Source organism: Melanerpes formicivorus, unplaced genomic scaffold (assembly GCF_026170545.1).
Source record: "Melanerpes formicivorus ecotype bairdi unplaced genomic scaffold, bMelFor1.0.p_v2 SCAF_23, whole genome shotgun sequence".
NCBI lineage: Eukaryota > Metazoa > Chordata > Aves > Piciformes > Picidae > Melanerpes > Melanerpes formicivorus.
Window position 1 is genome coordinate 9,179,234 of NW_027142375.1, and position 19,091 is coordinate 9,198,324.

General features: G+C 40.0%; 1 protein-coding gene across 1 annotated transcript in view; it reads right to left on the reverse strand.

The window, feature by feature from the left end:
* Positions 1 to 19,091, reverse strand: part of HDAC9 (histone deacetylase 9) — a 546,793-nt gene that overhangs the window by 127,915 nt on the left and 399,787 nt on the right. The window contains exons 15-17 of the mRNA XM_068152479.1: positions 15,573 to 15,706; positions 7,013 to 7,133; positions 1,664 to 1,713 (exon numbers count right to left, since the gene is read on the reverse strand). Coding sequence (XP_068008580.1) covers positions 1,664 to 1,713; positions 7,013 to 7,133; positions 15,573 to 15,706 — 305 coding nt within the window. The remainder of the gene's footprint in view (positions 1 to 1,663; positions 1,714 to 7,012; positions 7,134 to 15,572; positions 15,707 to 19,091) is intronic.

Here is a 19,091-nt window from a genome sequence, read left to right on the forward strand (position 1 = left end):
CAGTATCTGAAGGGGGCCTACAAGAAGGCTGGGGAGGGAGTTCTCAGGATATCAGGCAGTGATAGGACTAGGGGGAATGGAATGAAGCTGGAGGTGGAGAGATTCAGGCTGGATGTGAGGAGGAAGTTCTTCACCATGAGAGTGGTGAAACCCTGGAAGGGGTTGTCCAGGTGGGGTGGTTGGGGCGCCATCCCTGGAGGTGTTTAAGCCCAGGCTGGCTGAGGCTCTGGCCAGCCTGATCTAGTGTGGGGTGTCCCTGCCCATGGCAGGGGGGTTGGAAGTAGATGATCCTTGTGGTCCCTTCCAACCCTGACTGATACTATGATACTATGATACTATGATACTATGAATCAATAAGGTTGGAAAAGATCTCAAAGATCATCAAGTCCAACCTGTCACCCAAGACCTCATGACTACTAAACCATGGCACCAAGTGCCACATCCAGTCCCCTCTTGAACCCGGCCAGGGTGTAATGTTAGCTGAACACATACAGAAATGAACCCCAATTAACAAGTTGCTAGTCACCAAGTTCCAAATTCTAGGCAGAATTCCCAGCAAACCAAGTCCACAGGGGAGGAGCTGAAATGATTCCCACTTCCTAATTCTCTGTTCCTTAACTCATAGCTCAAAAATCCTCATGAGTTTTCATGAGTTACAAAATGAGCATTTCTTTGGTCAGGTATCTTGTAATAATAAACCAAAACAACACTATAAACAAGACTAGAATGGTATGGAATTTATCCTTTGTGAAGGGTAAAACTTGAAGGTTTCATTGGAAGGTGACCTTCAGAGATTGTGGCTTGTTTCCTACATACTCAGAAACAGAGAAAGGGAACTAAAACATATATGCATAAACCAGATAGCCCACCAGTATCTAGGAGTATCACCATATCTGTTTGATGTTGTTGACATCAGTAAATAATGGACCCAGATGGACCAAAAAGGTAGAACAGTTCTGTGTGAGAATGCCATGTATGTGAAATATTATTTCTGCCCTATATTATCTTCACTAGAATTTAATAGGAGCATGATTCCAGCATCAGTAGAAATTCTTCATTCTACATGTTTTTTATTAACCCAGATTAATATCACCATGTGCCAATAGCTTCCTCTCTGTACATTTCCATCTACTGTGTCCCAGTACTCAAAAGGCTGTTTTTCAGAATGAATCCATTTCACAGCAGGACATAAAAAGGCACAAATAATGCATTAGTTTAACAGCACCCAAGTTAATAACTAGCAGCTAGTGAGCACTTCTTATGCAAAAAGTTAGCTTTAGTGATTTTTTTTATCCTCTCTGAGAAATGTGAAGCTATATTTACTTTTCAACAGCGCACAATGATTCTGCTATAACAGTTGCACTCATATTACTTTCCTCAAATAACAGAGCTCATGTGAAAAAACCATAGTGGGACGGCTAAGAAATGTGCACGTGGGCACAAAATATGTTTCTATCTAGCAGTTCCATATGCTTATTGTAATACACTGTCTTCTGTGTCTTTGAAAACACAGTATGATAATGGCTCACGTTTCATATCTACATTTTCTTATTGGCTTCTGAAGACTTTGAACTGATAATGCAATAGGGCTAAAGAGCCCATGAATGAATACACATGTTGCATACTGTCCCTCTTGTGGAAAAAAACACAAACATCTACTTACCCCAAGTCCCCCACAAGGCAACAAGGAAAAGAGTTTTTGAGACACGTTTCCTATATATTAAACAACAACAAAAACAACAAACAAACAAACAAACAAAAAGAAACAATAAGCATCATTTATCAGAATGACATTTCAATATTGGAACAGTGATCACTCTTTTAGATGTAATTCAGATTTCAGTACCACATATTGAAAATGCCTTATATGAGAATTAAAAGAAAAGGTATGAATAGTACTTAGCAAGTCAGCCGTGGGATGTTTAAGGTATTCTTTTGCAATAGTGATAAATCTTAGGATTGGTAAGCAGTATTTTCAAAGGAGTATAATGGTCAAATCTCCACAGAAACTCAGTCTGAACTAGGGTGAATAATGGTCCCAATACCTCTAGATGATAAGCAGCTTGTCTAAGCTAGTCATCTCAGCTTCTTCTCCAGCCAGTGGAGTGAGATAGGCACCTCTACCCAGCCTAAATGCCTGATGGGATGAATCAGACTTGAGGAGTGCCTATGTTCTTTCAGTGACAACAGAGAACCTCATTAAGGTTACATGATAACTAATTTTCTTCACTTCATCTCTAAAAAGACCAAAAAAATTCTCCTTTGAAAATCACAGCCTTAGTCCTCCTATCTCTGCAAAAAAATGCTGTCTTATTTGCATGCCACCAATGCTGTCTTATTTACATGCCACCAATGAATATATTAATATTTAAGAAACATAAAGTGAAATACTACTTGCTACAATCCCCTCAGTAAATACATTCTACTAAATTGAAAAAAAAAAAAACCAACAAACTTAACAGGCTTTAGAATCTATTTCTAGCTTACTCTTCTCTACACATTAGATAATGTGATAGGCTTGGTCTTAATATTTGTATTCATTTTTTATTCATTCGTTTTTTTCCTTTTTTGTACCACTAAACTCACTGTTTGTCGTGATAAGGACAGCATAAAAGCCAGGTAAGGATCTCAGGATTTGATGCAGTTCCTATCCCAGTATGTAATCTGATCCTAAGGCAGCTGTAGAGGAGAACATAAGCTTTTCTCCTGTCGTATCACAGAACTGGCTTTGTAACTTTGCCATCTGGAGGAAACGTTAGATAGTGAATCATTCCAGTTACCGAGCGGAGCCAGCCATTGTTAGGGAAGGGGTGAACGCTGCATTTTCTCATGTTTAGCAGGTGCCAGTGAAATGCTTTATGCTTATGACAATTATAAGCCATCATCTTTGAAGTACAAGAGGCCAGATTGCAATGCCTGAGATGAAGAAAGTGCTTTACACTTTGAGTAAAATCCAAGATGCATTTCTAACTGACTAGAGGCCTTTGATCAGTTTGCACAGTGGGTGAGAGAAGCCAAACAAAACCTCCTGTGGAGCTACCAGGGGAAATGCAGGTGCAGCAGCTATGCAGAGTATTCTCATACTGTGAGTCCTATTGGCCCCAGATATGCAAGGAAATGTTGGCTAAAGGAGATCATCAGAGTAGAGATACAGGAGGACTTTCCAGATCTCTTGCTAAGCAGATTCAGGGACCAAGGATGACAGCTGGCTTTCACTTTTTTACTGTGAGGAAGATCAAAAAAGTCTTAAGCAGACAACGAAAAAAATTAAGTGCTTCTAAAGTGCCAGGCAACAATAATAGAAACATAAACTGTAATCTGAGATAAAATAAGGCATTTCTAGAATATTGAATGACTAGAACTGTATTCTTAAACTCCTTTGCAAAGCTGGGACACAAGAGAGAACAGATGAATTCTCATCTATCTCCCTGCAGCCGGGCACATTGTGTATGGTAAGCACTAATAAAAACAACAAACACAGAGTAAAAATGGAAAAGCAGATGGTGAGGAAGGACACTGAGATCAGTCAACAGGCAGTACTAAAACAGGGAGAAAAAAGCATGAAGCCTTTTCAGTGTATCAAGAAGCTTGCTAAGATCCTCCTTATAGTGTGATAGTCAAAAAAAGGCAGATAATGGACTTTGCAGAACAAGAAAAAGATTAAAATTTAATTAAGAGAACAGTGTGGAAAGGTTCTACTAATAAAGAGTGAAACCATTACTTAGCTAGTCTCACAAAAAGAAAAGAGCTCGCAACACTTTTTGCCAGAAATGAAAATCAGTAGCAAAAAGCAAACCCTGAAAATTAATCAAAGCGAGAATTTCACTTTGTATTTGGAGTTGATGTCCCAGCAGAGCTTGCTAAATAGCAGTCATTTATCAGTGATGCCCCAGGATACCTCCAGAATTATATTTTTAAAGATACTGAGATACTTCCAATAAGATGGAAGACGCATTTTAAATTCTCTTTTGTTTTTGGCTTTGCATCAGGACAGTTTGCAGTCTCCAGAAAATCACTTGATAAAAACCAGACAATTTACTGACAGAGCTAGAAAAATTATCCAAGATTTGTATTCTAACATTTCAACCCACAAAAGCAGTAGAAGCTGGTTGGTCAAATTAGGTGCTGAGGCATCCATCACTGACTAAGGTCAGGGCACCTAAGTCAAGAAAGCTGCTTAGGAAGTTGGCAGCTGGGAACTGAGAGTCTGGTGAGCTGGAAAAGTGATGGACAAAACCTCTCTTTAAAAAAAAAAAAACAACTTAAAATTGTGTTGTGAAAAGCCACAGTTGGAGGAACCTGATTTTTTCCTGTGTTGTCTCTCAAGAACAAAGCTATTTCTGCTAAGTGGTCATTTTCCCACTAACGTGAAATAGCGATTGCTCAAGTGCTTTGTGAATGCATCTTTTAGCTGTACTTTAAACACTGCCTCACTGTCCAAGATGGGTTGACAACATATTTCTCACTTCTACAAACTTGTAATCATTGGAAACGTGGTTTAATGCTTTTTTGGAGCACAAGAGGAGAACAAACAGAGCTTCTGCCTCTATGAGTGGGTAGAAGAGTAAGGAAAGGGAAAGGTTGGGACCTCCTTTTCTTCAGGATGCAAAGCCAAAATTTGATGGAACAATTTCTGTAAGACAAAAAAAAAAGGCACTTTCCTTGAAATAGCAACGGAAACTATGTTGTTACTGATGACATCCTGAATAAGAAATATTTCCTTTAGATTGTTCTCCTTTGCTGCATACACCACTTAAAATTTCTAAACTGTACCAAATTGTTAATTCTAATGTTAGCATTGGTTACGTGCAACCTCACTGAACTGGGGACAGCAAAAGGTGGAACAGTCACACCGCATTTTGGAAAACATAAGACACAATTAAGTTCTTTTATACAGGAGTCTGGAAGCCTGAAAGATTAAAGCTTACAACAACAACAAAAAACCCCACAAAACCCCCATAAAAACAAAAAAAACAGGCACATGCAAAAGCAAGTGGGAAGGGTGTTTCATCATCGTGTGAGATGCAGCAAAAAACCATCATAGAAACAGAGAGAAAAGGGCATTACTCCAAGGATCCACTCAGAATATATACTAGGGGTGTGATCCTGATATGACCTTGGAGAGTAAATGTTTTGGACTGTCTAATTAAAAAGGCAGTGTCAAGTGAAGAACTGTGGTCAAAGAAATGGTTTCCTCAGACTGTGTAAGCAAAGCTTTCTGCATTCTCTAGAAGTAGGTAGAAACACAGCAAGAATACCTGGGTCCATTCCTTTTTTAACCTCATAGCTGCAGCTATACGCTGCATCCCATATGTTGGTCAACCACTGAGAAGGCTGGGGAAGGACTTCTCAGGATCTCAGGTAGTGATAGGACTAGGGGGAATGGAATGAAGCTGGAGGTGGGGAGATTCAGGCTGGATGTGAGGAGGAGGTTCTTCACCATGAGAGTGGTGAAGCCCTGGAAGGGGTTGTCCAGGGAGGTGGTCGAGGCCCCATCCCTGGAAGTGTTTAAGCCCAGGCTGGATGAGGCTCTGTCCAGCCTGATCTAGTGTGGGGTGTCCCTGCCCATGGCAGGGGGTTTGGAACTAGCTGATCCTTGTGGTCCCTTCCAACCCTGACTGATACTATGATACTATGATACTATGATCCCAAATGACAAGGATATTTTATGTCAGTGCATGTAATATTAAATAACATGGACATTACGGTGAAATTGTTAAAACCAACACATTTGGAATTAAGTGCTTGACACTATCAAGGTGGAACATTTTCACCGTGTTGATGAACTCAAATCAAAACTGTTTCCAAATTATCATTTTGCAGGAATTTAGAGTTTTTGCTTGGAAACAATTTTGCTGTTGTTGCTGCTCAGAGTGTTGTGGGGGGTTTGTTTGTTTGTTTGTTTTTAAAAAAAAGGGGGATTTTTCTGCCTTGGAAATTCAAGCTGCTGAGAATCTATCACACTGTTTTGATGCTGCCTTGGCTCAGAATATGTATGAACTTAGATAACATGGTGATCAAGACATTCTTCTTGTCTGCTTTCATGACTCACTGAAGCAACAGAAGAAACTCAGCGTTAGTTTCCAAAGCAAAATAATCACTGCAGATCACTAGAACTGTGGCTGCAGTTTCTTTGCATGGCTAAGATTGGGTTTGTTTGGGTTTGCTTTCATGATGTTTAGGAAGAGGTCCACATATTAGAGTAAGTGTTATTAAAATCGCTGAGAACTAGGATGTTGCATCTAGTGTGCTGGGGCATAAAGGGCAAGATTTCACTCACAGATTATTTTTCAAATGCACTACTTTTTTTTTGTGTGTGATTCCTTTCACATTCTTGATAAGTAGATTTGTTTCATGCTGCAGTCCTGACAGAGCTCAGTTTAACCCAAATTCTCTATTATTACAACAAGCATACACTGTGCACGAAGATATTTGATGTGAAAATCCTGTCAGTTTTCTGCTCTTTCACACATCCATAGACCCATTTCATATTTTAGTGTTCTCCCCACCCCCTTTATTCAGAAAGATATCATATCCTGCATAATGGGAAGACATTACAAAGTAAAGTTCACTTATTAGCAAGACTTTGGCATGGTAGCTGCACTCCTTGTGGCTGAAATGGTTGAAATAAAGCAAATGAGAACAGTGAATAAGCAATCCTGACAAGCAAGTGTAGTTTAAACTCCCCTTTTCAAATCAAAGGAGATGGAAGACCAACTGTGTTCAAAATTGCCATTGACCTCCAATGGGGAACAAATTACAGCAAAGGGTTAACACTTCAATGATTTTTTTTAAGTGAATGAGGAGAAACTTCTATCACTGCTTTCCAGCCTGTGCATTTTGCTAATCTATATTTGGCTTCCATTGTAACATTCTCCTTCCACATAGCAATGCATTTGGAAAAAGTGAATTTTTGTCACACTGCTTGCCAAGTGTTTTAAACTGACACCAGCTATGACTAATGACAGTGCTGGAATGTGCTGTTCTCAGTAGAATAGAGGCCTGTACAGACCTAGGAGTTTCCTGGGGTCCAGCTTCTGCCTGTTCAGGGGGCTGGTGCCATACAGCAGTGAATGATGTTCAGAGTGAACCAGCTGTATTTCCTCCAGACTGGCTTTTCGACCTCGAATTCGCTGAAAGAAAACAGCAGAGGCCTACAATATTCCACTGACAATATTTAGGGAGAAAAAAAAAAAAAAAAGAAAGACAGAAAGAAAGAAAACACAAAAAAAAAAAGTAAAGGTCCGAAATAACATTGAGGATGATTAATAATGGGTTGAAATTGCGTCATGCAGGAATGTGACACTGATTTGTTTATTAAAGTAACGCTATATGAAAAACAAATGCATGTGTGGTTTGTCACAAATGCTTTGCTGAAGTCATAGCAGAGTTCATAATACAAGGTTTCACATACAGGAGAAAGATTCTGCCTCTCCTCTGCATTGTATTACGAGATACCAACCAAAACGGGGAACATTTCTTGAGTGAGAAATCTGGCTAGAAAAATTCTAATTCAACAAGCAAAAACTCACTCACACCTGTGAGCTGCAGATGTGGTCTAAATAAGGATAAATGGTTTCTGCTTCACTGCTAGTGCTTGTCAGTTATGCTGCTAGGAAGAACACGATCACAGAGAGGAGAGCCAGAGAGGAGAAAAGTAAAGTTTAAATGATTTAGTAGTTTTTTTTTCTCTTAGTGTATGTTCAATAACCCAGGATCATTTTTGCTGTTGCACATGCTGACTCATTTGCTTTCTTACTTTTTTGTAAGTGGAGTTTGCCTCTTTGTTTCTCCAGCCTGTACTCTCCCCACTGAAATCAGTGTTAAAAAATGTGGGATGTCTTTCTATAAATCCATTGATGTGTAATCAGCTTAGTAAGGAAGGAAGATAGGAATGAAGGAAGAAGACAAAACTTAACACTTTCTTGTTCAGCAGATCTGTTGCTTGTATGCGTTTGGATTTACAGCTTGCTGTAAAAACATTTGCTTCTCTGCTTGTGCTACTGCTGCACAACCTTTGCAAACACAGCAACATGAAGCATTTTTTTGTTCAGGTTGGGGCATAATAAACAGCACTGTCAACAAAGTTCTGGTCCCATGATCGTATTTTGTGTTGATATTGGAAAACAGCCCATTCTAAAGGTCTTGGACTCCATTTGTAGATCTGGTCATTAGCAGCACCTGGGGCAAAACCTCACAGAATTTAGGACTGTTATCTAAATAGACCATCCTAGTTTTAATAGACTGATTTATCTGTTAAAAAACGAACCAAACAAACAAACAAAACACAAAAACAAGCCCCTCAGTTATAGATTTCTATAGATGAAGTTGTAATTCTAAATATATCTATCATCTCTTCATGTATATTAGAATGCACTAATGCGTTCGCAAGGAGAATAAAGCAATATTACCAGTATTAAAGAGAATGTGCACTCTGGAAGAAAGGAGCTGCCTAGGGAGGGACAGAAGCACCACACACAATTTATATTGAGTTAGGCAGTGGCAATTTTTTCTGACTAATCAGAAAAATTGTCCTGAGAGTTAGATCTAGATGACTGTGAAACAAGCTTCCCCTCTGGGAAGTGGTGGAAGCCCTATTTCTTGCAGTGTTTAAAACTTCACTGGAGATGGCAATGGAAAAAGAATATTTTAGGGAATTATCCAAGAACTAAATAACTTAATAAACCCTTTTTCATCTCTAATTTCTTCAAGCCTCTCCCAGTCTCACATGAGAATTTGTAGAAGTGCATTCACATCCTTTTAACACACAGTTGCACAATCAAAATCAGCACATTATGTTACTTCATGAAATCAGTAAACTCTGTAATAGTTCTTCTGGGTCAGATGGTTTTTTTTCTTCACAAGTGAGGTGACTGGTAACATTTATGTGTTCATCCATCCTCATTAAAATCCATGTTTTTAATAAGCTACTTTAAAATCTATATACCAAATCCTTCATAGCATGGTAGGTGAGGCTGGTCTTTAGGACAGCTAAAACAAAAGTCTAAGAAAACTGAAGAGGTATGTTATGAAAGTCACATCAAAAAACCTTGAGTAAGGTACTCACTCTCTGGTCATATATTTTCTACAAGTTGCACAAAAAACGCTTACAGAGATGATCAAAGAGCTGGAAAACCTCTGCTATGAGGATAGGCTGAGTGAGCTGGGGCTGTGAAGTCTAGAGAAAACTTGGAGGGAACCTTATAGCTACCTTCCAATACCTGAAGGGGTCTTGCAGGAAGGCTGGAGAAGGACTTTTGATAAAGGTGTCTAATGATAGGATAAGGAGGAATGGTTTTAAGCTGAGGGAGAGTAGGTTAGACTGGATCTTAGGAAGAAATTCTTCAATATGAGGGTGGTGGGACTCTGGAATAGGCTGCCAAGGGAGTTTGTGGATGCCTCCTCCCTGGGGAGTTAAATGTCAGGCTCTTTATGACATGTTAAATGCAATATCCTTTGGTCTATAAGACCCACAGCTAGCCGTTATTCTTACCACAGGAAGCACTATGCTATCCTAAGGAATATTAGTGATTAACACTAACAGGGTAGGGTTTGGAAGTGGCCTCCTCAGAATGTTTGGCCAGTGAGCTAACTGCTACCAAGTATTGCCAGCTGGATTCTCTTGAGGAAATAGGTTGTGCAGAAACAGGTTTGACATGGAAATCTCTGGGCAGCCTGTTCCAGTGCTTGGTCACCCTCACTGTAAAGCAGTTTCTCCTCTTGTTGAGGTGGAATCTCCTGTGTTCCAGCTTGTCCCTTGTCCTTTCACTGGACACCACCAAAGCAGTGCACACGTGTGTTGTTTCTGTATTCCCATCTTCACTGTCCCTCTCATCCCACTCTTGCAGTATCACTGCATGTCAAGCCATTTTCAATAATATTAAAATTCCAGCTATCTAGCTCTGTGCAGAGGAAAAAAATACTTTGTATTAAAAATTACCTGCAAGAATTGATAAGAACAGCTCTTCTTACACAGTGATGTCAGATCTACAAAAGCACATGTCATACATCTGTTGCCAGAATCTGGAATTGTGTAACTTCAGTTATGCAAAGCAATAGTTTCTGGCCCTCACTGGCATGAGTTATCAGGCACTATAACACATGCATTTGTATAACTTTACACACACACACTTTTATCCACATCTTTTTTTGTTTTAAAGTGTCTCTCTTCATTTTTGTCGGCCCTCATAGTATCAAAAGCCCAAAATGTAGTAGAATGCAGAAAACTGGCATGAAGCCAGTGAAAAGGGAGAAATAGAATAGGTGAACTTACAAACAGTATTTGTTTTATTCAGGGGAATTTGCATGCTACATCTATCCATCCCCTACCTCCAATTACCAAGCCAAGAAACCAACAGATGTCTATTGGGGATTTTTTTGTTGGTTTCCTTGTTGGGGTTTTACTTGGTTTGGTTTTGGGGTTTTGTTTGTTTGTGTGTTTTTTTCTGTTCTTTACTGGAGAGATAAAAAGTTTTGAAAAGCATCAGAATGAGAAAATTTAATAACAGAGAAAAAGCAAAATGGAAAAGTAAAGAATGAAACCTTAGATCATTCATTTTAAGATATTCAGTGTCAGAACAAAATGAAGGAAAGATGAAGAAAAAGAGTTTAAAAACCCCCTTAAAAACTTCTAAGGGGTCAGATTTTCACACAAAAGAATTTTCAATTTTCTTTTATCAAATTGTTTATTTTTGTCAAGTTTCAGGATAAAGATTTCTACCTGCCTGCAGGTTTTCATCTTTATACTGTCCTCACAGTTTTATACAGGCTTTAGTTAGAGACAAGCCAGGTGACGTCTCTAACCCGTAGTCACAATGACAGCGGCCTGAAGTCATCCTTTCCTAAGGCACATGACAATTCGTGTGTTGGTTTTCTTCTCTGACATGAGCAGCTCCCTCATCAACAGAGATATTTACATACCTCAAGAGAGCAAAATACTGCACTTGAGTCCTTAAAAAAAAATAATCAGAAAGTTTTTTTCCCCACAATGGGGAAATGCTTTCACCTTTCACAAACTTTAAGGTCAGAGGACTGTGTAGTCTGGTCTTATGGTTAAAATAGACCATTAAATTTCCATACAGATAACCTCTATTAACCTGAAGATTTTTGCTAGACTCAGCAGACTAAACTCTTGCACAGTCAGTGATTCAAAAAGACAAAGGTGACAGTGCCTGTTTCTCTCTGCTAAGTTAACAGGAATTGTTGACATAGCTTAAGGAGTATTTCTCACTTGTGTCTCCCCATGCAAGGTATTCATTGCCTTTCTTGCAGCTATCTGTGTGGAGGCAGAGCCTCTGAAATTCCTATAGGCTATCCAGTGTGTAACCACAAGGTCTTCAGAGTTTTTCCTACTTTTCTGGGATTTCTCATAGTTGTTAAATTCTCTCTTGTGTTTACAAATACACACAGGCAGCATGGATATTTTGCCAGTCAGTACACCCCCATGGCTTGCTCCCTCTCCATTATTTGGGAATTGCAAGCATATCTCTGACACACATGCACCCACAGAGATATGCATTTACTCTCTTCATGCATTTTGGTCCTCCATTGCCTAAACTGAATGTTCAACACAAGGAGTTTTGCATTAAAGGCTATATTTTCCTGTATTATTTCTTCCTTAGTGGTAAACTGAGGTTCAGAGGATGGATTGTGTGTGTGTATATATATATAATATATAAGTCTATGTGATCTGGAAGACACAAAAGTTTTAAAATCTTTACATTCTTTCCTTCTGTCCCCTTAAGTCCATGAGATGTGGACATCAGGAGGTCTAAAATGTCTCCCTAATCCAGAAAAATATTAAAATTCAGATCAAATTCTAGGCTGAAAAGAAAAATGTTGCTGGACCACAGTCCCTACAGGAAGCAGAGGTGGGGGCACAAAGTGGAACCACAACTACATTCTTCGTTTCCAGAACTGTGCTATCAGTGTAGGCTAATGTCAGTCATGTGTGCATAAATTATAGCCCCAAAGGAGGTATGTAAATACTTCCTCTCCCTAGAACAAGTAGAAAGCAGACACCTCTACCAAAACACAATTTAGTCCTTTTTTTGTTGTCTCAGAGGTAGGGCAGCTATGCATTGCTCTTTACCAAGAAAATATGGGGGGGAGGGGGGAGGGGAGACAATGGATGGTTTTATGCCAATCTTTTAATCCTTTAGCTGCCCTGTTCTGCTGCTGTATTTGATAACTCTGTTCTACATCTGTCAGCCTTTAACTGGGACAGAATAAATATTTCAGTAAAGATATACAAAACTTTTAAACTAAGGCAAAAATATAATCACTTAAATTTTATTTTTCCAATACATATATACCAGTGCTATAAAAATATCCACTATGGGACTGAGTCTCTTGCCCTGGACTCAGTCAGGGACTGGTCTCTCAAATCTATCTTTCCAAGCTAGTCATGGTCTGACTGTGTTTCTCCTTTGCCTTGGGGAAGCTGATGGGGGAAGTTATCTATTTGGCAGAGTGATATGATAAAAAAAAATAAATGTGAAAGCTATAACTACTTTCTCAATTTCCCAAAAATCCTCTAAGCTGTTGCTTGAATAACTCTAGAGCTAAAATATCTATGGCTAGAAAGACAAAATACAGTCTGGGGAAGCAAGTCCTTTTGGCTGTGTCTGCAGCAGCAAATTAAGCAGTGCCAGGAAACATTCCCAGGCAGAGGAACACAGTCATCTCTGCTATTAAATTGCTAAAGTGGTCCTTCACACTGTTTTGGCTGAGTAGCAACTAGCACTCTCCCAAACTCCCAGACATGGTTTGGTCACTGGCATGGGTGAGGGAGCATTCCTGGTAGTATGAACATGGGCCTTTCCATGCCAGCTGGCTGCAGTGGTAGGGAATAGTCCCAGACACAGTTTATTTTGTAGTGAAGACACAGTTTTGAGTACCCTAGTCAAACCTTAGGATTTTACCAAGATCTTTTTTAAAATGCTATATATGGGGGCAATATGACATATATATATATATAGAGAGAGAGAGAGAAATTACTTTCATCATCCTGTACTCAGAGATGACAGCTCTTTGTGCATTTGGTTAGTCATCTTTCCAGGGCCATAGACCTGAGCTGCATGTGAGGGATTAATACACACCACATGATTTAGGAACCACATTTTGCTCCCTGCTATGGATAACAGATTGTACTGTACAGACACAAGTTGTTCATTTTCATAAGGGTTTCTTGTCAGAGTAAGAAAATGGGAAGGGTCTCCTGGCACAAGCCTGTGACTCAGGATATACACATTGCTAGGTAACGACATCTGAGCTACCTCTGACTGAACTCTCTTTAATCCTGGAACACCTCATCAGACAGAGTGGGACTGCACTCTGCAGAGTGGGATTGGGACTACTGCTTTACTAAAAGTAAAAGGGGAAGAAAAAAAAAAGAAAGAAAAAAAAGGAAAAGGAATAGGTTCACAGTTACTGCAGAGGATTTCCTAAGTGGCTGTTGCAAGCTGCTGTTCCTAAGATGCCCTTCAGACCTGGTGCATGAGGCAGTACATGTGGCAAAACCTAACCAGTGATCTCCCCACTCCTGACAGAAACTGTGGGAAATTATATTGAGAAAGTATATTATGAAATGCTACTGTCCATGAGATGACATTCAGAAGCTGGCAAGAGAGGCAGTGCAGTTGCCCATGATGCTTTGACTCCACATCTTCAGTGTGATGTGTTCCAGAAAGCAGTTTACCAGTGCAATTATTTCCTGAACAATGCAATAGCTACTGCTTTAGTAACACAAATCACTCATCCATCTGAATAACTTCTCTAAAATATCAGGGCACCAATTACTGAATCCCACAGCCTTTCTTGTTTTGAAAAGTGAGCAGATTTAAGGACATTTGATGTCAAGCAAGTGCTAGAGAATTCAGTGAAGCAAAGAACAGATTATGTCATCTGCGTTTAGCTACTTAGGAGGATCAAGATAAAATCACCATCTACACACCACCTTCATAGTGAGGTTCATCACAGTTTTATCATCAGAGTTTACATTTTTGAAGCTCATTTCACATTCCAGCCTCATTTCAAAGTGCATATTTGGAGTCAAATTTAACTGAATGCCACTGCACATGAAGTGACTTATTCCCTCACTTCCTACTCACTGGAGTTTGAAAGACCTGATAGGCTATATTTCAGGTTTTGAGATTGCAGAAGTCTAAGAGGAAACTTTAAATCTTCCAGGAAACTATTGGACTGCATGCATGTCAGACTAACCTACACCACTTTTCTAATTTACACCATTTGCAGATCCACACAATACGTTGTTCAGCAATACCTTTCTGTATCTAAAGAAAGCAATACATAGTAGCACTTTTCTTTTGACTTATTTTCCCTCTGTCTTTTTTGGTTTTATTTGTGTCTTTATAATACTAGTCCAGAATCAAGAAGGTAATTAGGTCTTATTTTAATAAAGCACTCAGTTGTGTGTTTTACTTACTCCTTAAGTATGTGATCCCACCAGTGCAACAACTCATGTGATATGTGGCCTTAAGGGCCTTGCTGAAAGAAAGTCTCCTTGAAAACTGAAAATACTATCCAAGCTAAAAAAAAAGGAGTTAGCCTGTTAGAGTGCTGCCATCTAGTTAGATGAATGTATACAACAAAAACCCACATAGAGTACATGCAACATCTCACTGCCCATTACGCTAAGCTACCTGCAGAAAATCTTCCTGAACAGTCCGTCACAGCTAGTCAGAGGGACCTATTGTACCAGCTGCTTTGGGTTTGTGAAAACACCTAAGTATATAAAGAAAAGCAATTAAAGAAAATAGAGCATAAGAGCCCTGGCAGTTTGGGATCCTGCAAAACAGAAGCAAATTTGCGTTGAACTTTGTTAACTTGTGCTGCAGTGCAGTAAGCACCCTCAGTTCCCACTGGAGTCTGCAGAAGCTGACAGTGCTGCACAACTCCTGGGAAGCAGAGAATGGCAGGAAAAGGCTTTTGATTCAGTAATCCAAGCCATATATGAACCTCAGAGCCCATATTTGATTTAAGCATGGTGTTTCAATATGTGATTTTGTGACAGAAGTCAAATCAAAAGAAAGTTCTGCATTTGCTCTGATACGGTCTAGAAGACTATGCTTGAATGTCTCAGTTTTGATGTGGCACCCATTGTACATTAGGCAAATGAAAATTATATGAATTTTAGACTATGGAGTCTAAAGACAAGATGTGATGTTGTGCTTATGGAGTGATACAAACTACATCATAAAAAAGCAGTGAAGTAAAATCCTTAGCTGCTTGAAAAAGTGAAGAACTGTGCTATGGAAAGAACTGCATTTGTCATTTGCCTACTTCTTGTCTACCTTCCCATATCAAGGTGGGGAACACAGTCACCTCTGGATTTTATATTTTGATGCATGTGAATAACTGACTTTCTTTGTGTAATTCTCTGGGGGTTTTGATGGGGAGGTGTGCTTTCCTCAAATGCACTATTTTAATAGTGTCAGTTAACCCCAAATAATTCCCAAGACAAATGATGCTCTTACAACAGAAGTAAGACAGATTTGGGATTTAACATTTGTGCCATTTAAGTATCTTTTATTCTTTTACTTTTTATTTACCTCACACTTGTTTAGCAACCCAGTTTCTTGCAGCCTTGACCAGATGCTTTGGATCCTTCCAGCATGTTCAGGGTGATTAGCGTAGTTGCCACACATACACTGGTGCTTCAGCATCAGGCTGTCATACACAACACCTTCAGCACAAAGACAGCACAACAAGAAACAATAAGTGGAAGAGAAAAAAAATGCAAGTTATACTGTTCCATGTCAAACATGCTATAGCAAAACTGGATTTTATTTGACAGATGAAAGAGAATATTTTGGATCTTAATTCCCCTTTCCTCTGGAAAACTGAATTTTGATTTACAGGGTACATCTTGTGGTATTGATAAGACATAAATCAGTGCTAAGCAATTATACTAATAAGTGTGGTTGACTGTAAAGAAGGAAGAAATTGGGTGGTGTCTTGTTAAAGGTTAAATGGCCAGCCCTATTATGAATCACTTATTTGCTTTTTCTTTAGGGAGTAAATTTGGTTAAGGCTGTTAGCCTATCTGCAACAAGAGTATATGTTTATAGCTGTCTAAGGAAAATCATGCAGAAAAACCTGTTAGAATAAATCTGAATTTGTACTGCTTAACTAATACTATATGAATTCCAGAGCTCAGAGCATATCAGATGAAAGATCCAGAGTTGCAGCAGTGGCAGCCAAAGTCTTTTTTCATTAAAAAATCCCACCCACTACTCAATTAGGACCAAATTTTGTTGTTAGACTGCAATGCAGAGTTCCTTTTGAATTTGCTACACTCATTTATTCAAGGACAGACTAACTTTATATGGAACAGCTATCAACAGCACATTGCTCTACATCCATGTATTGGGAGCAAAAGAGACCTTTCAAAGAGTAGGCTTAGCTAAACTTAATTTTCAAGGATTGAAAACACTGAAACACTGAAAAATTGTTTATTTCCTTGTTTGCATTTCCCTCAGACATGTCTGGAACAAAAAATATTTTCCTTACCCCAGTGAATCATTTTCATTTGGGAAAGATTTGGAGTTTTCTTCCCCTTACAGCTGAAAGGGACTCAAATTAACAGTTTCTCCAAGCTGCAAAACTTGGCATTCTAAACCTCTTTCTTATGTGCCATCACTCCTGGGGATGCCAACACAGTTTTGGGAAAATTGTTTGTCTATTATTGAGGAGTCAGTCAGTGAAGAAAATACAAAACTGAAGGGCACTTATTTAGCAAAGTTTTTGAATGGATATTGAACTTTAATAATGTGTTTTAAAACTCTGTTGGATAAAAGGAAAGCTCAACACGAGCTCTCAATGTGCACTTGCAGCCCGCAAAGCCAATCAGATCCTGGGCTGCATCAGGAGAAGTGTGGCCAGCAGGTCGAGGGAGGTGATCCTCCCCCTCTACTCAGCTCTGCTGAGACCCCACCTGGAGTACTGTGTCCAGTTCTGGAGCCCCTATTACAAGAGGGATGTGGAGGTGCTGGAACGTGTCCAGAGAAGGGCCACGAGGATGAGCAGAGGGCTGGAGCACCTCTCCTATGAGGACAGACTGAAGGAGTTGGGGCTGTACAGTCTGCAGAAGAGAAGGCTCTGAGGTGACCTCATTGTGGCCTTCCAGTATCTGAAGGGGGCCTACAGGAAGGCTGGGGAAGGACTTCTCAGGATCTCAGGTAGTGATAGGACTAGGGGGAATGGAATGAAGCTGGAGATGGGGAGATTCAGGCTAGATGTGAGGAGGAAGTTCTTCACCATGAGAGTGGTGAAACCCTGGAAGGGGTTGTCCAGGGAGGTGGTCGAGGCCCCGTCCCTGGGGGTGTTTAAGAGCAGGCTGGATGAGGCTCTGTCCAGCCTGATCTAGTATGGGGTGTCCCTGCCCATGGCAGGGGGGTTGGAACTAGCTGATCCTTGTGGTCCCTTCCAACCCTGAATGAAACTATGAAACTATGAAACATTGTGGGCAATGTAAAGTTAAGATTCTGAGATAATTTAGTCAGAAATCAGCCAGAAATTATGCTGTTCTAGAAATATTTATGCTGCCATATTTCTTAGCTCATGCACTTGAGAACTGATCCTTTGGGATCTTGCTCTTTAAGCCAAAATGATAATACAACAATTATGTTTAGCATAAGGAAACAGAAACATAATGCCTATGTGAAGCATGGCTAAATTTATGCTACATTATTATCTAACAAACAACAATTAGCAATAAATTCTTGTATTTACTTTCTTGGTTTGTTTCCTTTTAAAGAAAAAAACAAAAACAAAAACAAAAAGAAAGGAACCAGTGACAATCTGGAGCTAATAAACTAATGCAGCTTAAAATCTCTGCTGGCATTTTCAAAGTAGTTAATAATTTCCTTTCTCTGCAGTTATTTGCAGTGTACCATTTATAAACTTTGCTGCTCTATCACCAGGCCTTGCACACAGAGAAGTGCATGCTCACATGCATTGCTTTCCTTTTCTTGGCACACAGAGTTTTGACTTCTACAGTCTGTTGCACACCCAGATTTTACAATTTGCCAGTGGTCATTATACCATTGGATAAGAACGTTTTTGCTCCCATCCCCCTGCCTGACAGAGAAGGTGTTCAGATGCTACATGTACATGCACCAGGACTGGTGGAGTCACCATCCCTGGAGGTGTTCAAGAGGGGACTGGATCACGGTATCACAGTATCACTAAGGTTGTAAGACACCTCGAGGATCATCAAGTCCAACCTGTGACCACAGACCTCATGACTAGACCATGGCACCAAGTGCCACGTCCAATCCCCTCTTGAACACCTACAGGGATGGTGACTCCACCACCTCCCCAGGCAGCCCATTCCAATGACTAATGACTCTCTTGGTGAAGAACTTTCTCCTCACCTCCAGCCTAAACTTCCCCTGGCACAGCTTGAAACTGTGTCCCCTTGTTCTGGTGCTGGTTGCCTGGGAGAAGAGACCAACCCCTTCCTGGCTACAACCACCTGTCAGGTAGTTGTAGAGGGCAATGAGGTCACCCCTGAGCCTCCTCTTCTCCAGGCTAAACAATCCCAGCTCCCTCAGCCTCCTCTCATAGGCCTCTCCCCAGCCTTGTTGCCCTTCTCTGGACACATTCAAGTGTCTCAATGTCCTTCTTAAACTGAGGGGCCCAGAACTGGACACAGGACTCAAGGTGTGGCCTAACCAATGCAGAGTACAGGGGCACAATGACTTCCCTGCTCCTGCTGGCCACACTATTCCTAATGCAGGCGAGGATGCCATTGGACCTCTTGGCCACCTGGGCACATGGTTTAGTCATGAGGTCTGCGGTGACAGGTTGGACTTGATGATCTTTGAGGTCTCTTCCAACCTTGGTGATTCTGTGATTCTGTGACTGTCAGAAGCTCTTAGGCAGAGTAGGCAGTTATACCAATGTATATGAATGGAAACACTTGTTAAATGTTAACAAACAATATACATTTATATATATAAAATTGTGTTCCTATTATACAGTATCAAAATGTTATCTAATAATGACTCTTTTTGATTACCTAGTAATAAAGACTCTTTTTGATAACCTGTATCAGGGTTGCAGCT